The sequence below is a fragment of the Chiloscyllium punctatum genome, chromosome 2 (genome assembly GCF_047496795.1).
Source record: "Chiloscyllium punctatum isolate Juve2018m chromosome 2, sChiPun1.3, whole genome shotgun sequence".
NCBI classification, from domain to species: Eukaryota; Metazoa; Chordata; class Chondrichthyes; order Orectolobiformes; family Hemiscylliidae; genus Chiloscyllium; species Chiloscyllium punctatum.
The window spans coordinates 960553-984426 of NC_092740.1; the positions used below are offsets into that span (position 1 = coordinate 960553).

The window sequence follows — 23874 nt, forward strand, 5'->3', positions numbered from 1 at the left end:
GAAGCGTGGTGTGTTGGATCCATCTGGTTTCATGTTTTGGAAGTCTGTCCTATTTAATTTTCCTGATTTTTAAAAAATGCTGTGAGAAAGGATGAGAGACTGTTGAGTAGCTGTGGGGTTGGGTCTATCACCACCTGCTGGTAAGTGTCAGTATCTGCAAGCAGAGCATTTGCCTTTTTAAAATAGTCGGATTTGTTTAAAATAATGGTCATGCGTCCCTTGTCTGCAGGAATTATTACTTTCTTAAAGTCTTTCTAAAGATTTATTTTCTTGAACATCAAATGTGTTTCCTTCCTTTTTTTTGGCCTAATGAAGGTACAAAAGCTTGTCTTATGGTCTGCTGTGTTTCTTCTGATAGACCGTTATTTTTTAATGTGGATTCAAATGCTGCCAGGAAGTCCTTTTTACTCGTGTCTTTGTAATTGTAATTTTAACGAGCTACATCACACAACTGCACACAAGAACTACAAATAGCAGAAGGAAAATATCTATGCAACGTTTTCAATCCACTGAAACAAACTCAAACAACCACACACAATGCAACCAAAAACTATATCTACATTACCTTATATCAAAAACATATCAGAAAGGACTTCCAGACTACTCAAACCCCTTGGCATCATGGTAGCCCACAAACCTATCAACACACTTAAACAGTGACTAATGAACCTAAAGGATCCATTAGATACTACCAGCAAAACTAATGTCACTTACAAGACACCATGCAAGAACTGTAAAACAATACCACAGCTGACAAACAAGCAGAAACCTGCCACCAAGATACATGAACACCGACTAGCCACCAAAAAACACAACCCACTATCACAAGTTTCCATACATACAGACAAAGGACACCACTTTGACTGGGACAACACACACATCCTAGGACAGGTGAAACAAAGGCACGCACGAGAATTCTTAGAGACATGACATTCTAACCAGAACTCCGTCAATAAACACATCAATTTGGCTCCTATCTACCTTCGCTTGAAAAAAAGAACCAGAAATGACCACCCACATTAAGAAATCAAGATCTACAAATAGAGAGGCGGGACATGCCACCAGTGCTTTACTAGAGACTCTTACTGATGATGTTACCTAGTCATGGTGACGAAACGTCTGAAAACAAACCTTCCAGCTCAGTGAGCTAACTTACGTACTTACCATCAACCTGAGCTACAAATCTTCTCAAAAATTGCATACGTTAAGGTAGATATGTTCCTAGGGCCTGAAGGGAATTATCCCAGGAGATTGAAGGACAAAAGGGAGAAGACTGTTGAGGCCTCGTCAAGGTCTCAGAAGACTGGAGAATAACCAGTGTTGTTCCTTTGTTTAAGAAGGGCGACAGGGAAAATCCAGGAAAGTATAGGCCAAGTGGTATATCAGTGGTAGAGAAATTAATAGAGCAGATTCTTAGGGACGAGATTTACTTACATTTGGATAAGAATGGACATACCAGGGGTAGCCAGCATGGCTCTGTGTGGGAGAATCTTCTCTCACATGCTTAATTGAGTTTTTTGAAAAAGTGAGAAAAATGATTGATGAGGGCAAAGGAGTTGTTATTGTCTACATGAGCTTTCCTAAAGCATTTGACACAGTCCCTTATGATAAACTAGTCCAGAAGATTAAATTCATGGTGAGTGGCAGGTTGGTTACAAAAGTTGGTTTGGCCAGAGAAGACAGAGGGTAGTTGTGGAGAAACATCTTTCTGACTGGAAATCAGTGACCAGTGGTGTTCAGCAAAGACCAGTATGGGGACCTCTGTTGTTTCTAATATATATATAAATGATTTGGTGAAAATGTTGGTAGTCTGATTGGTAAGTTTATAGTTTGCACAAAAGTTGGTGGAGTTGTGGATCATAAGGAAATTTGTCAAAGGATGCAGCATAATACAGATCAGTTGGAAAGATAGGCAGGGGAATGGAGCTTCATTCGGGCAACTGGGAGGTGATGCACTTTGGGAGATCAAATTCAAGAGGAAAGCATATTGTGAATGGCCAGACCCTTAGGAGAATTGATATACTGAGGAATCATGAGATACGAGTCTATAGTTGCCTGAAAGTAGAGACACAAATAGATAAAGTGGTAAAGAATACATATGACATGATTACTGACATTGGTCAGGGCATTGAGTATACAAGTTGACAAATCATGTTGCAACTGTGTATGACTTTAGCCAGACCACATTTGGAGTCCTGTGTGAAGTCTGGTTGCCACACTCTAGGAAACATGTAGAAGTCTTGGAGAGGGTGCAAAAGAGGACCACAGGATGCTGTGTGGATTGGAGTGTATTAGCTATAGCGAGAGGGTTGTTAAATTTGGATTGTTTTTGCTCAAGCATCAGAGGCTGATGGGTGATCTGATGCAAGGTATAAAATGGTGACAGGCATGGATAGGGTGCATAGTCAGAGTCTTTTTCCTAAGGTGGAAATGTCAAATACTAGAGTGTATAGGTTTGAGGTAAGAGGGGAAACTTTAAAAAAGTTGTGCAAGGCAAGGTTTTTACACAGAGGGTGTTAGGTGCTTGGAACTCATTGCCAGGAGAGGTGAGGATTGAGAAACACACCAACCATGTTGGAATAGCAGAGCAGGCTCCATGGGCTGAATGGTCTAATTCTGCTCTTGTATCTGATGGTTGTATGGAAGCGGCAAATATGTTTTTCTCTCCATAAATTCTGCTGGACTTGCTGAGTTTCTCCAGCACTTTATATTTTCATTGCAGATTTCCAGCATCTGTAGTATTTTGCTTTTATTTGAACAAGAATGAAATTGGCAAGAATAGTCCCGAGTACGGTGGCTGGACAAGTCATATGGGACAAATCAGGTTATGTTTTATATGAGCCGGTGCTGAGTGCTTTGATAAGCCTGTGGAAGACTTCAAGAGAGACAGAAAGGAAAACTGTCTCTAAGCATGAATCCAGCCTGGAACAGCAACATGGGAGCAGGAAGCATGAGGATTGGCTTCCAATATTGGTAATGTTAGAGTTGGGAGGATGAAAATGCAGGCACGTTGATAGGAGGGTTGAGGGGTCTAGGAAGGTTAAAAAAGAAATGGAAATGTGAGTGATGGGTTTAGACTAGCAGCCAAAATGCAAACATATAGAAAACTCAAACAACAGAGGCCTAATAATGAAAGAGATAGTAAGATATACAAGGCATTTAATATTAAGTGGGTGATTTAAACACAGATGGGAACACATGAATATACAGATACACACAGGTAGAGGTACACATAGACAGGTACGCACACAACAGAGAGTGGGCTACATATATATGGCTATAGACAGACATAAATATACACAGAAATCCATGCACATGGATCTGCACACACACAAATGACATAAAACTCCAGGAAAAGCTGATATTTACAGTTAACTTAAAATGACATACAGTACCACATGATAACAGACACCAATTGCATAATGGCTTCATTCAGACAATCGAAGAAATCACGGAGGATCGCTCCATCTTCTTTCATGTTTCCAATCACAAGACCAAAGCTCATAGAGAAAACGACGAGCCCCAGGGCATTGACTGCATTCACAGAGCCTGAGACTGGGATCACCTCCTCTGTCACCTCCAGCAGCAGATTCACAGCTTGTGAAAAGTTGCTCACCACTGAACCTGAGCTGAGACTTCCATTCTGTGCAATGATTGGCTTTATCTTTCTTATTCCATAGTTGGTTTTGAACTAAAAGTTGAGCAAATGACATGGAATGATTGATCAAAATGATGAGCAGCAACAGAAACATAACAGGTACAGAAGTACAGCGGTCACCGATATACAAACATCTGACTTATGAAGGCTCATGCTCTCATACTTACAAATGTGATCCCATACAATAGACAATAGACAATGGATGCAGGAGTAGGCCATTCTGCCCTTCGAGCCTGCACCACCATTCAATATGATCATGGCTGATCATCCTGAATCAGTATCACGTTCCTGCCTTATCTCCATAACCCTGTATTCCACTATCATTGAGAGCTCTATCCAACTCTTTGTTAAACGAAACCAGAGACTGGGCCTCCACTGCCTTCTGGGGCAGAGCATTCCACACACCCACCACTCTCTGGGTGAAGAAGTTTCTCCTCATCTCTGTCCTAAATGGCCTACCCCTGATTTTTAGGCTGTGTCCTCTGGTTGGGGACTCACCCATCAGCGGAAACATGTTTCCTGCCTCCAGAGTGTCCAATCCTTTAATAATCTTATACATCTCAATCAGATCCCCTCTCAGTCTTCTAAACCCAAGGGTATATAAGCCCAGTCGCTCCAATCTTTCAACATAAGATAGTCCCGCCATTCCAGGAATTGACCTCGTGAACCTATGCTGCACTCCCTCAATAGCCAGAATGTCTTTCCTCAAATTTGGAGACCAGAGCCGCACACAATATTCCAGGTGCGGTCTCACCAGGGCCCTGTACAGCTGCAGAAGAACCTCTTTGTTTCTATACTCAATCCCTCTTGTTATGAAGGCCAGCATGCTATTAGCTTTCTTCACTACCTGCTGTACCTGCATGCTTGCCTTCATTGACTGGTGTACAAGAACACCTAGATCTCTTTGTATTGCCCCTTTACCTAACTTGACTCCATTTAGGTAGTAATCTGCCTTCCTGTTCTTGCCACCAAAGTGGATAACCATACATTTATCCACATTAAACTGCATCTGCCATGCATCTGTCCACTCACCTAACCTGTCCAGGTCACTCTGTAATCTCCTAACATCCTCCTCACATTTCACCCTGCCACCCAGCTTTTTATCACCAGCAAATTTGCTAATGCTACTATTAATACCATCTTCTATGTCATTAATATATATTGTAAAAAGCTGCGGTTCCAGCACTGATCCCTGCGGTACCCCACTGGTCATTGCCTGCCATTCCGAAAGGGAGCCGTTTATCACTACTCTTTGTTTCCTGTCAGCCAACCAATTTTCAATCCAAGTCAGTACTTTGCCCCCAATACCATGCGCCCTAATTTTGCTCACTAACCTCCTATGTGGGACTTTATCAAAGGCTTTCTGAAAGTCCAGGTGCACTACATCCATTGGATCTCCCTTGTCCATCTTCAGAGTTACATCCTCAAAAAATTCCAGAAGATTAATCAAGTATGATTTCCCCTTCATAAATCCATGCTGACTCTGACCTATCCTGTTACTACTCTCCAGATGTGTCGTAATTTCATCCTTTATAATTGACTCCAGCATCTTTCCCACCACTGAGGTCAGACTAACTGGTCTATAATTTCCTGCTTTCTCTCTCCCATCTTTCTTAAAAAGTGGTACAACATTAGCCACCCTCCAATCTGCAGGAACTAATCCTGAATCTATCAAACTCTGGAAAATAATCACCAACGCATCCACAATTTCTAGAGCCACCTCCTTTAGTACCCTGGGATGTAGACTATCAGGCCCTGGGGACTTATCAGCCTTCAGATCTAACAGTCTCTCCAACACTAATTCCTGGCAAATATAAATTCCCTTAAGTTCAGGTCCTTCAGCCACTGTTACCTCTGGGAGATTGCTTGTGTCTTCCCCAGTGAACACAGATCTGAAGTACCAATTCAACTATTACAGGGCTGTCATTTTAAATATCCAATATATGAACATTTCCAGGCTAAGATACATTATCATAGGAGAGAGGAGTTTGGAATGTCATTTATCAGATAGAAAAGCCTGCGTAAGTGACAGACTGGAATCTCTTCAAGGAGTTTGGAGGTTACATATAGAATAACAATTACCAGGAGGGAGTTACAGACTGGAATCAACTCAAAGGGTTTAGAGAGTTTATATATAAAATAGCTGATGCCTGGGAGTGTGTTACAGTCTGGAATCTAACTTAGAGGTTAATGGAATTTATATATAGAATAACAGATATCCAGAAGTGAGTTATGGACAAATTCAAACATAGGGTTTGGGGTGGTTTTTATATAGAATAAAAGACACCCAGGAGTGAGTTGCAGAAGACTAGATTCTGGATTAGTGGTGCTGGAAGAGCACAGCAGTTCAGGCAGCATCCAAGGAGCTTCGATGCTGCCTGAACTGCTGTGCTCTTCCAGCACCACTAATCCAGAATCTGGTTTCCAGCATCTGCAGTCATTGTTTTTACCTTGCAGAAGATTAGAATCTAATCAAGGGGTTGGTAGGGTAGAGCAGTTACAACCATAAGATAAAGGAGCAGAATTAGGCCATTCGACCCATCAAATCAGCAATCATGTCTGATATGTTTCTCAACCCTCTGCTCCTACCTTGTCCCCATAACATTTGATCCCCTTGCTCATCAAAAACCTATCTATCTCTGTTTTAAATGCACTAAATGATATGGTCCTCTGTGGCAATGAGTTCCACAGATTCACTACCTTCTAGCTGAATAAATTTCTCCCTTTTTCAGTTCTAAAGGGTCGTCCCTTCACTCTGAGACTATGCCCTTGGATCCTTGTCTCTGCTACAACTGGAATATCTTCTCCACTTCCAGAGTATCCAGATCTCTCAACTTTCTGTAAGTTTCAATGTTATTCCCCTTAACCTTCTAAACTCCATCAAGTACATACCCAAAATCCTCAACTGCTCTGCATATAACTAGCCCTTCATTCTTATAAACCTCCTCTGGACACCTGCCAATGGCAGCACATCCTTCCTTAAATATAGGGCCAGAGACTGTTTTCAATTTTCCAAATGCAGACTTCCTAGAGCCTTATGTGGCCTTAGCAGTACATCTCTGCTCGTGTATTCTAATCCTCTCGAAAATTATACTAATATTGCATTTGCCATCCAGCTGCCTAGCAAACCTTCATGTTAAGCTTAACATAAACCTGAAGCCTGAACAGATTCCCTTTGTACTTCAGACTTCTGAAGGCTTTCCTCATTTAGAGACTAGTCTATGCCTGTACTCTTCCTACCAAAGTGCATTACCTCATATTTTTCCACATTGTATCTGTCACTTCTATTCTTTATGCCACTTTTTTGCCCACTGTCCTAGCCTGCCCAAGCCCTTGTGCTGCCTCCCAACTTCTTCAACACTACCTGTCCCTCCATCTATCTTTGTATCATCTGCAAACGTAGCAACAATGCCCTGAATTCCTTCACCCAGATTGTTAATGTATAACGTAAGCAGTTGTGGTCCCAACACAGACCCCTGCAGAACTCCACTGGTCACCAGCTGTCATAGAGTCACAGTCACAACATTATAAATTCATACAGCACAGAAAAGGCCCTTTGCCCCATCGAGTCTGCCTTGACAATAACTACCACTAAAAGTGTGCTAATCCTAATTTCCTGCACTTATTCCACATCCTTGAATATTTATGATATTTCAAATGCTCTTCCAAAAATTTTTAAAGGTTGTAAGGTTTCCACCCTCCAATACCTTCTCAGGCAGTTCATTCAGATTCCTACCACATGCTGAGTGAAAAAGGTTTTTTTTCCCAATCCCCTCTCAATTTTCTGCCCCTTATTCTAAAATTATGCCTCCTTGTGATTGATCCCTTAACCAAGAGAAACAGTTGCTCTCTATTCACTCTGTCCATACCCATCAGAATCGTATACACCTTAATCATGACCCCCTCAGTCTTCTCGGCTCTAAAGAAAACAATCCAAGCTGATCTAGTCTCCTTAAAGCTCCATTGCTCCATCACGGTGAACCTTCTCTTTACCCCTTCTAATGTTGTCACATCCTTCCTGTAGTGAAGTGACCAGAACTGCACACAGTACTCCAGCTGTGTCCTAACCAATGCTCTGTATAGCTCCAACACTACCTCCTTGTTCTTATACTCTATGCCACCACTGATGAAAGCAAGTGTCCCATACGCCACCTTAACTATCCCATTCACTTGCACTGATGAATTCAGGGATTGTGAATAATTATCCCCAGATCCTTCTGTTCCTCTAAGCTACCCGGTGACCTATCATTCATTAAATACTCCCTCATTTTGTTTTTTCTTCCAAAGTATATCATCTCGCATTATTCAGGGTTAAATACTGTCTGCCCATCTGATTAACCCATCTATATCTTCCTGTAACCTACTACCATCTTCTTCATTTTAACCACTCTACCAATCTTGGTGCCATCTGCAAATTTGCTTCACATTCCTCCCACATTTTCATCTATATCATTTATGATATAACAAACAATAAGGATTGCTGCACTGATCCTTGTGGTATACTGCTGAACAATGGCCTCCAGTTACTCAAACAACCATCTATCACAATCCTTTATATCCTATTACTAAGCCAGTTTCTGATCCACCTCACCAGGTTTCCCTCAATTCCATGTGCTTTAACCATGTCAATCAGTCTCCCATGTGGGACCTTGTTAAAAGCTTTGCTAAAATCCAGATAAACTACATCAACTGAACTTCCCTCATCTATACACTTGATCACCCTGTCATCTTGAAAATAGTCTTATAATCACCACTCCCTTCTGCCATCAGCCAATCCTCTGTCCATGCTAGTACCTTGCCTCTAATGCCATGGGCTCTTATCTTATTTAACAGCCTCCTATGTGGCACCTTGTCAAAGGTCTTCTGGACAGCTCAATAGATCACATCAACTGCCTTTCTTTGTCTAACTTGCTCAGTACCTTCTCAAAGAATTATAACATATTTTTCAGGCATGACCTGTCATTGAAGAAGCCTAGCTGACTCAGCCCTGTTTCACAGTAACAGATAGGCAGGAGTGAGTGTGCAGACTGGAATCTAATCCATGTTGTGAGTATTACAGAGATATGGCTACAAGGGCTTTGGGGCAGGGAACTAAGTAGCCAAGGAAACATGTTCCTTGTTGAAAGGGCAGGCATGAGTGGCACTGCCTTTCTGGTTAAAAAAAAATGGAATTAAATCTATAGCAAGAAGTGATATAGAATCAGAAGCTTAGAATCTGTGTGGGTAGAGTTGAAGGAAAAAATACCCAGATGAGTATTATGTACAGACCTCATAACAGTAATCAGGATGTGAGGCAGAAAATAAATCAGGAGATAGAAAAGGCATGTAAAGAAGGCACTGTTATAATCATCAAAAAAACTTGAAAGAACTGCGGATGCATGAAATCAGAAACAAAGACTGAATTGCTGGAAAAATTCAGCAGGTCTGGCAGCATTTGTGGAGAAAAATCAGAGTTAATGTTTCGGGTCTAGTGGCCCTTCTTCAGAACTGATGGTAGCTAGAAGAAAGGTTGGCATTTATGCAGTAGGTGGGGTGGAGGAAGGGGGGAGAGTGGGGAGGAGTAAACAATAGGTGGAGATAGAGTCAATAGAGAAAGAACAACACATGGACAGACAGAGGAGTGGCTAAAGGTCATCCTGGGAGAATGTGGTGGCAACCCATGTGATGACAAGGCCTGGTGTATGGGATATGGACATGGAAGAAGGTGTTCAGGTCCTAAAATTATTGAACTCAATCTTGAGTCGAGAAGACTGCAGGGTCCCCAAATGGAAAATGAGGTGCTGTTTTTCCAGCTTGCACTGAGCTTCACCAGAGGACTGCAGCAAGCCTGAGACAGAGATGTTGGCCAGGGAACATGGTGATGTGTTGAAGCAAAAGGCAACTGAAGCTCAGGGTCTTTTTTATGGACAGAGCAAAGGTGTTCAGCAAAGTGATCACCCAGTCTGCACTACATCTCTCCAATGTAGAGCTGACCACACTGTGAGCAACGAATACAGTAGACTAGATTGAGTGAAGTGCAGGTAAACCAATGCTTCACCTGAAAGATGTGTTTGGGGTCTTGGATACTGAGGGAGGGAGGAAGTAAAGGGATAGGTGTTACACTTTCTATGATTGCAGGAGAAGGTGCCATGGGGCAGTGGGGACATATTGAGAGTGGACCAGGGTGTCTTGGAAGGAATGGTCCCTGCTGAAGGCTGACAAGGGACATGATAGGATTATGTTTATGGTATTGCCATTCTGCTGGAGATGGTGGAACTGGTGGCTAATGATCCTTTGAATCTAGTGGGGTCGTAAGTGAGGACAAGGGGGAGCCTATCACTCTTGTAGGAGGCAAGAGTGGGAGTGAGGGCTGAAGTGTGGGAGATCATAGAGTCATAGAGATGTACAGCACGGAAACAGACCCTTCGGTCCAACCCGTCCATGCCAACCAGATGTCCCAACCCAATCTAGTCCCACCTGTCAGCACCTGGCCCATATCCCTCCAAACCCTTCCTATTCATATACCCATCCAAATTCCTTTTAAATATTGCAATTGTACCAGCTTCCACCACTTCCTCTGGCAGCTCATTCCATACACGTACCACCCTCATCGTGAAAAAGTTGCCCCTCAGGTCTTTTTTATATCTTTCCCCTCTAACTCTAAACCTATGCTATCTAGTTCTGGACTTCCCCATCCCAGGGAAAAGAGTTATCCTATCCATTCCCCTCATAATTTTGTAAACCTCTATAAGGTCACCCCTCAGCCTCTAACACTCCAGGGAAAAAAGCCCCAGCCTGTTCAGCTTCTCCCTATAACTCAAATCCTCCAATCCTGGCAACATCCTTGTAAATCTTTTCTGAACCCTAGCAAGTTTCACAACATCTTAGTGAGCAAAATTAGGGCACATGGTATTGGGGACAAAATACTGACATGGATTGAAAATTGGTTGGCTGACAGGAAACAAAGAGTAGTGATAATTGGCTCCTTTTCGGAATGGCAGGCAGTGACCAGTGGTGTGCCGCAGGGATCATTGCTGGGACTGCAACTTTTTACAATGTACATTAATGATATAGATGAAGGTATTAAAAGTAACATTAGCAAATTTGCTAATGACACAAAACTGGGTGGCAGGGTGAAATGTGAGGAGGATGTTAGGAGAATACAGGGTGACCTGGACAGGCTAGGTGAGTGGACGGATACATGGCAGATGCAGTTTAATGTGTATAAATGTGTGGTTATCCACTTTGGTGGCAAGAACAGGAAGGCAGATTACGACCTAAATGGAGTCAAGTTAGGTCAAGGGGCAGTACAACGATATCTTGAGGACCTCCTTTATAATTTCTGCCTAACTCTCTGTAATCTCCCTTCAGAATCTCAACCTTTTCCCTTCCAATGTCGTTGGTTCTAATGTGGACAATGACCTCCTGCTGGACCCTCTCCCCCGTGAGAACATTCTGCACCTCTCTGAGACATCCTTGACCGTGGCACCAGGGAAACAACACACCATTCTGCTTTTTCTCTGCTGGCCACAGAAACGTCTGTCTGTACCTCTGACTACAGAATCCCCTAACACAATTGATCTCTTGGAAGCCGACGTACCCCTCGTTGCATTAGAGCCAGTCTCAATACCAGAAACTCGGCTGTTCGTGCTACGTTCCCCTGAGAATCCATCACCCCCTACATTTTCCAAAACAGAATACCTGTTTGAAATGTGTATATCCACAAAAGACTCCTGCCCTAGGTGCCGACCTCTCTCACCCTTTCTGGAGTTAACCCATCTATGTGACTGTATCTGAGACTTTCACCCCTTCCTATAACTGCTATCCAGCACATACTGTTGCTGTTGCAAATTCCTCATCGCTTCTATCTGTCTCTCCAACCGATCCACTCGATCTGATAAGATTTGCATCCAACAGCATTTATGGCAGATATAATCCGCAGTAACCCTTAAGCTCTCTTTAAACTCCCACATCTGACAAGAAGTAGATATGACTGCAAAGGCCATTTTTGCTCCTTCACAATCTACAGACCCTGGAGTATTGTGCGCAGTTTTGGTCTCCAAATTTGAGGAAAGACATTCTGGCTATTGAGGGAGTGCAGCGTATCCTATCTACCTGCGACTCCACTTTCAAGGAGCTATGAACCTGCACTCCAAGGTCTCTATGTTCAGCTACACTCCCTAGGACCTTACCATTAAGTGTATAAGTCCTGCTAAGAGTTGGTTTCCAAAATGCAGCACCTTGCATTTATGGGTCAGACCCGGCTAACGGCCCTGTCAACCATGGTGCTGAGGAATCCTCACCTGAGCAAGAAGGTGGACATTTTGGAGACATTTCAGAACCAATACAATGAAAACGGAGGAACTGGGAGAATGGAATAAGAAGTAGGGCATGAGGATGTTTGGTCAGCATAACTGTGGGAGTCAGTGGGTTTGCAGTGTATATTGATGACCAGCCTATCCTCAGAAATGGACACAGAGATGTCAAGGAAGGGAAGGGAGGAGTCAGATATGGACCAGATGAAAGATTAGTGGAAATTGAAAGTGAAGTAGATTAACATTTCCAATTCCGCACAAGAGAAGGAAGCAGCACTGATGAATGTTATCGATATACTGGAGAAAGTTGTGAGCAGTAGCCAGGTAGGAATGTTCCATGTTCCACAAAGAGACAAGCATCACTGGGGCTAATGCAGGTACCCATAGATGCACCTTTGACATGAAGAGCAAATGAAGTTAAAAGAGAAGTTGTTCGGGGGAGGACGAGCTTGACCAGGCAGAGGAGGCTGGTGGTGGGTGGGGGCAGTTCAAGCTATTTTTCCAGGAAGAGGCGGAAAACCGTGAGATCATTCTGATGGGGAATGGATGTGTAAAGGGATTGCACATCCGTGGTAAAGAGGAGGTGGCTGGAGCCATGAACGGGAAATTCTGAAACTAAGTAAAGCATCAGAAGAAGCACGGAGGTAAGTGGCAATGATCTGGACAAGGGAAAAAAAGTCAGCAAGAAAAAAAATCAAGTTGAGGTAGGAAGTTAGATACAGGCCCCCTCGCGGTATTTAGGATGTGGGGAAGAAAATAAATCAGGAGACAGAAAAGGTATGTAAAAGTCACTGTTACAATGATCATGGTGGACTTCAAAATGCAGGTGCACTGGGAAAATCAGATTGATAGCTTGAAAACTAATTTGTTGAATGTCTACAAGAGGATTTTTTTGGAGCAGACTTGTGGTAAGGTCCACTAAGAATCAGGCACTCCTGGATTTAGTGATGTGTCATGAGACAGACTTAGTCAGGGCACTTAAGGTGAAAGAATTCCAAGGGGGTAGTGACAATGATATGATCGAATTCACCCTGCAGTGTGAGAGAGAGAAGTTGGAATCAAATGTAATGGTACTACAATTGATGACTACAAGAGGGAGGAGCTGGCCAGAGTTGATTGGAAGGAGAGTCTAGCAGAGAAGTCGGTAGAGCAACAATGGCAGGAGTTTCACAGGATAAATTCATTCCAAGGAAGAAGAAGCATATAAAGGATAGAGTGAGGCAACGACGGCTAACAAGGCGCAACATAAAAGCAAAAGGGAACAATGTGGTGAAGATTTGTGGGACGCTAGAGGATTTGGAAGTCTTTCACAACCAACTAAACAAGCAGTAATGGGGGAGAAGATGAAATATGAGGATGAGTTAGCTAGCAATATAGAAGAAGACTGTAAGAGTTTTTAGCTATCTAGAGATAAGAAAGAGGCAAGAGTGGACATTGGATGGTTGGAAAATGAAGCTGGAGAAGTAGTATTGAGGAATGTAGAAATGGCAGAGAAACTGAATAGGTACTTTGAATTAATCTTCATGGTGGAAAACTCCTGTACCATTCCAGAACTTCAAGAGTCAGGGGGCAGAGGTGAGTGTGGTGGCCATCACTGAGGAGAAGGTGCAAGAGAAGCTGAAAGTTCTAAAGGTGGATAAATCACCCAAATCAGACAGATGTACCCCCTGGTTCTGAAGGCGATATCTGAAGAGATTGTGGAGGCATTGGTAATGTTCTTTCAGGAATCACTGGAATCAGGGAGGATTGGAAACTGGCTAAAGTAACACACATGAAGAGAGGGACGCTGAAGATTATAGGCCATAGTGGGTATGATTTTTACAGTCCATTATTAAGGATGTGATAGCATAATACTGAAATGTGCAGACTAAAATACTGTACAAGTACAAGAGATAGACAAGTTCTAGAGAATGGGGTTGAGAAGCATAGCAGCCATGATCAAATGGCAGAGCAGATCCAATGGACTGAATGGCCAAATTCCTCTTCTATATTGTATGATCCTACATAGATTCTGTGGAGGGATACTCTGTAGTAAAACAAGAACAAGTCAATCCAGAGTTTACTAGAGAAAGTATGTAAGAGAGAGTATCGGATCCAAGGAAGAGGCATTCAAATTGACTAGAGGAGTGGGGCAGTTTGGAATTCCACAAAGGAGGACAAAGGTGTTGATTAAGAAAGGGAAAACAGGATACAAGCCCAATCATGTAGGGAATGTATAAAATGAAAGTATGTTTTTCATTACGAGAAACAGATTGGTGAAGACAAATATAGGTCCCTCACAGTCAGAAACCAGGAAATTTATAATAGGAACAAAGAAATGGCTGGTCGATGAATATATACTTTGGCTCAGTGTTCACAAAGGAGTAAAAGGGCAATACTGAAGAAAATAAGAATTAAAGGGAAATATTGGGATTGAAGGTGATTAAATCCTCAGGCCCTGTTAATCTACATCCCAGAGTATTTAAGGAAGTGGCCCTAGAAATAGTGGATGCACCAGTGGTCATCTTCAATGCGAGTTGAACAAGCAGAATGAGTGGGCAAATGCATGGTAGATATAGTATAGTGTAAATAAATATGAGGTTATCTACTTTAGAAGCAGATAGCAAGGCAGTTTATTATCTGAATAGCTATAAATTGAGAGAGGGGAATGTGCAATGAGACCTGGGTGTCTTTGTACAAGCCACTGAAGGTAAGCATGCAGTTGCCTCAGGTGGTAAAGAAGGCAAATGGTATGTTAGCATTCATACCAAGAGAATTCAAGTAAATGAGCAGGGATGACTTGTTGCAGTTATGTAGGGCCTTGGTGAGGCCAGAACCTGGAATATTGTTTGCAGTTTTTGGTCTCCTTATCTGAGGAAGGATGTTCTGGCTATGGAGAGAGTGCAGTGGAGATTTACCAGACTGATTCCTGAGATGGAAAAGCACAGCAGGTCAGGCAGGGTTCTGAGGTGGATGATTAGTAAGGATTACTTTGAATAGCAGAGTAGGCTTGAAGGGCTGAATAGCCTTCTGCTGCTCCATTTTTTATATTTCAATATACCCTGAAAAGATTATTCAAAGGATTATATAAAATTCCAAAGGACATGTTAGTGTATGGATAGCTAGCAGATGACATTCAATGAGGAGAAGTGTGACGTGATGCATTTGGAACAAAGGACATTGTGAGACTGTGTGAACTAATGGATGCTGCCTGGACTGGAGGGCATGTCTTATGAAGAAAGCTTAAGGGAGCTAGGGCTTTGCTTAATGGAGCAAAGGATGAGAGGTGATTTGGTAGAGGTGTACGAGATTACGAGGGCCTGAAATGGCTATTATGCGGGAGCATAATTTTAAGGTGATTGGAGGAAGGCAATTGGGGAGATGTCAGAGGTAGGTTCTTTACACAGAATAGTGAGTGCGTGGAATGCACCTCCAGCAGTGGCAGTAGAGTCAGAGACATTAGGGACATTTATGTGACTCTTGGATAGGCATCTGGATGATAGTAAAACATATGGTATGTAGGTTAGTTTAATATTAGTGTAGGATAAAAGGTCAGCACAATATTGAGGGCCAAAGGGCTTGTACTGTGCTGACTTGTTCTATGTTCTATATTCTGTGTTCTAAATAGTAAACATAAAGTGGGTCCAGGAACAGTTGGGCCTGTGTATGTGCACATCATTGAAGCTGGCATACAGTTTGAGTGGACCCTTAATAATGCTTAAAGTATGTTTTTTCCATTCAGTTATGGTTATTGCTGACTGGTTCAGCTTTTATTGCTGATCCCTAGTAGCCCTTAAGAAGATGATTAGGAGAAAGTGAGGACTGCAGATGCTGGAGATCAGAGCTGAAAAATGTGTTTCTGGAAAAGTGCAGCAGGTCAGGCAATATCCAAGGAGCAGGAGAATCGATGTTTCGGGCATAAGACATTTCCTGAAGAAGGGCTTATGCCCGAAACGTTGACTCTCCTGCTCCTTGGATGCTGCCTGACCTGCTGCACTTTTCCAGCAACACAATTTTCAGCTTAAGAAGATAATGGTGAGCTGCTTTCTTGAATTGGTTCAGTCCATGTACTGTAAGTAGTCCCACAATGTTGTTAGGGAGGGAATTGCTGGATTTTGACCTGGTGTGTAGAAAGAATGGCAAGTCAGGAAGTTGAGTGCACTTTAGATATCAGATCATAGAGTACACAGGGTGAGGATGTAATGTTGATCTTGTATAAGATGCTAGTTAGACCTCATCTGAAATGTTGTTTACTCTACTGGGCACCATGTTTGAGGAAGGATATAAAGATGTTAAGAAAAGTTGAAAAGACATTTATAAGAATGGTTCAGTTGTGAGAACACATAGCCATAAGACATGTGAACAGAAGTAGGCCATTTAGCTTATCAAGTCTGCTCTACCATTCAATGAGATCATGGCTGATCTGATCATCTTCAACTCTACTTTCCTACCTTTTCCCTATAACTCTTGATTCCCTCATCTCTGTCTTAAATGACCTACTTAACTCAGCCTTACATATACACAAGGAGGCTGCCCCACAGCTCTCTGTGTCAAAGGGTTTCAAAGACTCTCAAATTTCTGAGAGAAGAAATTCCTCCTCATTTCAGTCCTAAATTGGTGCTCTTTTATTCTGAGACTATGCCTCTGGTCCTAGACTCTCTGATGAACACATCCTGTCAGTGTTCACCCTGTCAAGCCCCTTAAGAATCCTGTATGTTTCAATGAGATAAGCTCCCATTCTTGTAAACTCCAGTGAATAGAATCCTAACATTTGCTCATAAGAAAATCCCTCCATACCATGGATCATCCTCACAAAATTTCTCTGAACTGCCTCCAAAGGAATAGTATATTTTCTTAAATGAGGGACCAAAACCACTCTCAGTACTCTCGATGTAATCTCATCAGTACCTTGGACAGTTGCAATAAGATTTCCCTACTCTTATACTCCAACCACTCCTTGAAAAAAGGGCCAATATTCAAATAGCTTTGCTGATTACCTGCTGTCCCTGTGTGCTCAGTTTCTATTTCACGCACAACTTGCCACCAAGTGCCTTTGTTTTCCAGCTTTCTGCAGTTTTTCACTGTCTAAATAAGACTGTGTTCTTTTGTTCACCTTTCCAGAATATGAACAACTTCATATTCTCCTTATACTCCACTTACTACTAACCCCAACCCTAACCCAACTTACCAATTTATGTTAATGTAAGAAATAAAACTGGTAGTTTATTTGTATAATGGAAAATGAATCAGAATGATTTTTTCCACATTAAATCTGAACTTGTTCAATACATTACTGCTTGTTTCTTGCTGACTTGACGCCTACCTGTTTAAAGCAAGCCTCCACCAGGTTTGGGGGGAACATGTTCCTGTGGAGTAAAGAAATCATTGTTACTAAAGAAATCTCGACTGGCACATTGTGAATTGTCTGCCAGACTGGGGTCTTCTGGCTATTTATCTTGCCAGTTTGGTCCAAGAATCTCACAGTATTTCCTGTCCAGCTGTTAACCTCCCAATCTCACACTTAAAGAGGCAAATCTATCCAACATCCATTCCTGCTGCCCCTGACTGAAACACTAGGCTTGAACACAGCTGTCTTAGGGCTGCTTCCCAATAACAGGTGACTGAGCGGTCAGTTACCCCAGTGTGATTGACTACTCAGACTCACTCCAACAGCTCTGTCACAAACCCAGTCCATTCAGTCTAAGCAGATGCAAAAAGCTAGAACTTCTAGTTCTGATGAAGGGTCACTAGACCCAAAACATTAACTCTGACTTCTCTCCACAGATGTTGCCACACCTGCTGAGCTTTTCCAGGAATTTCTGTTTTTGTTTCAGATTTACAGCATTTGCAGTTCTTTTACCTTTTAATTATGTAGAAAGCCAATTAGAAACAAATTCAGGTGGAGAAATGTTACTGGGTATGAGAAAATGATCCTTGGAGAAACATTCCCGCAGGAGAAGATGCAAAGTATTACAAAGGTGAGTATTAGTTGTACATTAATAAGATTTAATTATATTCAGGGATTCATTGGGGATTCATTTGAATCTCTATAGATAGACACAGACTGGATCACTCTGTAAAATGTGTAACTCTATAAAGAACTGCCAGAAGTTTGTAAAGCTCGCTTCTTGTTCTATTCGTCACCTCTGAAATGAGAATGTACAAAGGGTATTTAATCCAGATTAGTTAATGATATCATAAGCAAAGGTGCTCCGTAATATTAGTGATTGTAACATGATCACATTCAGTTTGAGGTAGGGAAGTATGGACCTAAGACTGTTGGTGGAAACTTAAATAATGACAATTAGCAAGGTATAAAAAAAGAGTAGAAAGTGAGGACTGCAGATGCTGGAGATCAGAGCTGAAAATGTGTTGCTGGATTCCTGAAGAAGGGCTCATGCCTGAAACGTCGATTCTCCTGCTCCTTGGATGCTGCCTGATCTGCTGCACCTTTCCAGCAAAACATTTTCAGCTCTGAAAAAAGAGTGACCAGTGTGAACTTGGAACTAGATTGAGGTAGGTCAGTCTAAATTCAGTGGCAGGCATTTCAGGAGATATTTAATAACACTCAGCAAAGGTACATGCACATAAAAAAAGAGGGAGAGGTTAATGTACTGGTAAAATCACTGGACTGGAAACCTAGGGCCACCAGTCCAAAGATCTGAGAAGTTGGATTTGAAACTCCCCATGCAGGTAGTAAAATTTGAATTCAATAAAATCTGGGATAATGTAAAAATCTATGGGCAACCTTGAAGCCTTGGTCAATTATAAAATCCCATTGGGCTCACTACTGTCCTTTAGGAAAAGAAAGCTTCTGTCCTCCTCATACAGAGGAACTGATAGATTAATGGTAATATTAATCCAGATTAATTAATTAATCCAGATATTCAGCTAATGTTCCAGGGATGCGGTTCAAATCCCACCATAGCAGGTAGTGGAATTTCAATTCAATTTAAAAATCTGGAATTAAGAATCTTCTGATGACAATGAAACCATTGTCAATTGTTGGGAAAACCCATCTGGTTCATTAATGTCCTTCAGGGAAGGACACTGCCATCCTTACCTGGTCTGGCCTACATGTGACTCCAGATCCACAGCAATGTGGTTGACTTTCAACTGCCCTCTGAAATGATGGAACAAGCCACTCAATTGCTCCGAAGTCTCAATAAAGAAATGAAATTGGACAGACCACCTGACATTGACTTAGGTATCAGAAAAGAGAATAACAGAAACAGCCCTGTTGACCCTGCAAAGTCTTCCTTATCTGGGGGCTAGTGCCAAAATTGAGAGAGTTGTCTCACAGATTAGTCAAGCAACAATCTGACCTAGTCATTCTGATGGAATCATACATGGAACATTGAATACTACAGCACAGGAATGGGCCCTTCAGCCCACAGTGTTGTGCTGAACATGACCATAAATTAAACTAATCCCTTCTGCCTGCCCTTGGGCCATATCTATTCCTTGCACATTCATGTGCTTATCTAAAAGGCTCTTAAATGCTCCAATGCTTTCTGCCTCTCACCACCCTTGGCAGCACAGTCCAGACTCATACCACTCTCTGTGTTAAACATTTGCCCCTGCAACTCCTTTCAACTTCTCCCTTTCACCTTAAATGCATGCCCCCTAGTTTTAGACATTTCGACTCTGGGAAAGAGATTCTGACCATCACCCCTATCTATGCATCACTTAATTTATAAGCTTCTATCAATTCTCCCCTCAGCCTCCACTGCTCCAAAAAAAAACAATCTGAGTTTTTCTAGCCTGTTCTTATAGGTCCTCTAATCCAGGCAGCATCCTAGTAAACCTTTTCTGCACCCTCTCCAAAGCCTCCACATCCTTTCCTGTAATGTGGTGACCAGAATCGAGCTCAGTACTCTAAATGCGGCCTCACCAAAGTCTTACAAAGCTGCAACATGACATCCCGATTTTTGGACTCTATTCCCTGACCAATAAAGGCAAGTAAAGACACCTTCTTTACCACCCTATCTACTTGGGTGGCGACTTTTAGGGAGCGATGGACGTGAACCCTAAGATCCCTCTGTACGTCAATGCTGTATAGGTTCTTGCCATTAACTGTATGTTTTTCCTTAACATTTGATCTTCCTAAGCACAGCACCTCACACTTACCATCTGCCATTTCTCTGCTCAAATCTACAACTGATTTATATCCTGCTGTATACTTTAACAACTTTCTACATGACCCATGACTCCTCTAATCTTTGTATCGTCTGCAAACTTACTAACCCACCCATCTATATTTCCATATAAGTCATAATATATATATATTATATATATATATATATACCATAGACAGCAGAGGTCCCAGAACAGATCCCTGTGGAACACCACTAGTCATGGACCTCCAGCCCAAAAAACATCCTTCCACCACTACCCTCTGTCTTCTATGAGCAAGCCAATTCTGAAAATACGCAGTCAAGTTACCATCAATCCCATGCAGCTTAATCTTGTGGATGAGTATACCATGTGAGACCTTGTCAAAAGCCTTACTATAAATCCATGTCGGCAACATCCAATGCTCTACCCACTTCAATCACCTTTGTTGACTTCTTGAAATGTTCAACCAGGTTAGTAAGACATGACCTGCCCTGCACAAAGCTGTACTGACTGTCCATAATTAGGCCACGCTTTTTCAAAAGAACATTAATCCCATCATAAGAATTCTTTCCAATAGCTTCCCAACCACCAATGTGAGACTCACCAGTCTATTGTTTCCTCAATTATCCCTATTTCCCTGAACAGAGGAGCAACATTAGCTACCTGTCAATCTTCCAGGACCTCTCCAGTGGCTAGCAAGGATACCAAAGATCTTGGACAACGCCCCAGCAATCTCCTTTCGTGCCTCCCTCAATAACCTGGGGTAGATGCCATCACTTCATTGGCACTTATCCACCCTAATGTTCTTCAAGAGACCCAACATCTTTTTTTTTCTTGATCTCAAAATGCTGTAGCATATTATTATACTCCACAATAATCTCACTATCCTCCATATCCTTCTCCTGAGAGAATACTGACACAAAGTACTCATTTAGGATCTTTCCCACACCCTTTGCCTCCAAGCACAAGTTCCCTCCTTTATTCTTGAATGGCCCTACCTTCTCCTGAGTTATCCCTTTGTTTTTAATCTATGTATCAAATGCCTTGGATTCTCTTTAGCTCAGTAGGTCATAAAACAGACATTGTCCCAGACCCCACCATCATCCCTGGATATGTCCTGTCCCACTGGCAGGACAGACCTAGCAGAGGTGGCGGCACTGTGGGATACAGTCGGGAGGGAGTTGCCCTGGGAGATCTTTTTAAGACCATACGACCATAAGACATAGGAGTGGAAGTAAGGCCATTCAGCCCATCGAGTCCACTCCACCATTCGATCATGGCCTATGGGCATTTCAACTCCACTTACCCGCATTCTCCCCGTAGCCCTTAATTCCTTGTGACATCAAGAATTTATCAATCTCTGCCTTGAAGACATTTAGCGTCCCGGACTCCACCGCACTCCGCGGCAATTAATTCCACAGGCCCACCACTCTCTGGCTGAAGAAATGTCTCTGCATCTCTGAATTGACCCCCTCTAATTTTAAGGCTGTGCCCACGGGTCCTAGTCTCCTCATCTAACGGAAACAATTTCTTAGCGTCCACCCTCTCCAAGCCATGTATTATCTTGTAAGTTTCTATTAGATCTCCCCTTAACCTTCTAAACTCCAATGAGTACAATCCCAGGATCCTCAGCCGTTCCTCATATGTTAGACCTACCATTCCAGGGATCATCCGTGTGAATCTCCGCTGGACACGCTCCAGTGCCAGTATGTCCTTCCTGAGGTGTGGGGCCCAAAACTGGACACAGTACTCCAAATGGGGCCTAACCAGAGCTTTATAAAGTCTCAGTAGCACATAACTGCTTTTATATTCCAACCCTCTTGGGATAAATGACAACATTGCATTCGCTTTCTTAATCACGGATTCAATCTGTGTGTTTACCTTTAGAGAATCCTCGACTAGCACTCCCAGATCCCTTTGTACTTTGGCTTTATGAATTTTCTCACCGTTTAGAAAGTAGTCCACGCTTCTATTCTTTTTTCCAAAGTGCAAGATCTCGCATTTGCTCACATTGAACTTCATCAGCCATTTCCTGGACCACTCTCCCAACTGTCTAGATCCTTCTGCAGCCTCCCCACTTCCTCAGTACTACCTGCCTGTCCACCTATCTTCGTATCATCGGCAAACTTCGCTAGAATGCCCCCAGTCCCTTCATCCAGATCATTAATATATAACGTGAACAGCTGTGGCCCCAACACTGAACCCTGCGGGACACCGCTTGTCACCGGCTGCCATTCTGAAAAAGAACCTTTTATCCCAACTCTCTGCCTTCTGTCAGACAGCCAATCCTCAATCCATGCGAGTAGCTCACCTCGAACACCATGGGCCCTCATCTTACTCAGCAGCATCCCGTGTGGTACCTTATCAAAGGCCTTTTGGAGGTCTAGGTAGACCACATCCACTGGGTTCCCTGGTCTAACCTACTTGTCACCTCTTTAAGAATTCTAACAGGTTTGTCACGCACGACCTCCCCTTACTAAATCCATGTTGACTTGTTCTAATCCGACCCTGCCCTTCCAAGAATTTAGAAACCTCATCCTTAACGATGGATCCTAGAATTTTACCAACAACCGAGGTTAGGCTAATTGGTCTATAATTTTCCATCTTTAGTCTTGATCCTTTCTTGAACAATGGGGTTACAACAGCGATCTTCCAATCATCCAGGACTTTCCCTGACTCCAGTGACTTTTGAAAAATCTCAACCAACGCTTCTGCTATTTCCTCAGCCACCTCCCTCAGAACTCTAGGATGTAGCCCATTGGGGCCAGGAGATTTGTCAATTTTAAGACCTTTTAGCTTTTCTAGCACTATCTCTTTTGTAATGGCAACCATACTCAACTCAGCCCCTGACTCCCTTTAATGTTGGGATATTACTCATGTCTTCCACTGTGAAGACTGACACAAAGTACTTATTAAGTTCTCCTGCTATTTCCTTATCTCCCATCACTAGGCTTCCAGCATCAGTTTGAAGTAGCCCAATGTCTACTTTTGCCTGTCGTTTGTTTCTTATGTATTGAAAGAAACTTTTACTATAATTTCTAATATTACTGGCTAGCCTACCTTCAAATTTGATCCTCTCCTTCCTTATTTCTCTCTTTGTTATCCTTTGTTTGTTTTTGTAGCCTTCCCAATCTTCTGATTTCCCAGTGCTCTTGGCCACTTTATAGGATCTCTCTTTTTCTTTGATACATCTCCTGACTTCCTTTGTCAGCCATGGCTGTCTAATCCCTCCCCGGATAATCTTTCTTTTCTTGGGGATGAACCTCTGTACTGTGTCCTCAATTATACCCACAAACTCCTGCCATTTTTGTTCTACTGTCTTCCCCGCTAAGCTCTGCTTCCAGTCGATTTTTGTCAGTTCCTCTCTCATGCCCTCATAATTACCTTTATTTAACTGTAACACCATTATATCCGATTTTGCCTTCTCTCTTTCAAGCTCCAGACTGAACTCTACCATATTATGATTGCTGCTTCCTAAGTGTTCCCTTACTTTAAGATCTTTTATAAAGTCTGGTTCATTACATAGCACGAGGTCCAAAATAGCCTGCTCCCTTGTGGGCTCCATGACAAGCTGTTCCAAAAAGCTATCCTGTAAGTATTCCAAGAATTCCCTTTCTTTGGATCCACTGGCAACATTATTTACCCAGTCCACCTGTATATTGAAGTCTCCCATGATCACCGTGACCTTGCCTTTCTGATATGCCTTCTCTATTTCCCGGTACATGTTGCGCTTCTAGTCCTGACCACTGTTAGGAGGTCTTAATTCTGACCAGCATTTATTGCCTGTCCCTAGTTGCCCCTTGAGAAGCTGGTGGTGAGCTGCCT

At 42.5% G+C, this 23874-nt stretch overlaps 1 protein-coding gene across 1 annotated transcript in view; it reads right to left on the reverse strand.

Annotated features, from left to right (window-relative positions):
- Window positions 1-23874, reverse strand: part of slc1a3a (solute carrier family 1 member 3a) — a 249089-nt gene that overhangs the window by 68336 nt on the left and 156879 nt on the right. The window contains exons 5-6 of the mRNA XM_072592761.1: window positions 17255-17297; window positions 3396-3691 (exon numbers count right to left, since the gene is read on the reverse strand). Of these exons, the coding sequence (XP_072448862.1) occupies window positions 3396-3691; window positions 17255-17297 (339 nt within the window). The remainder of the gene's footprint in view (window positions 1-3395; window positions 3692-17254; window positions 17298-23874) is intronic.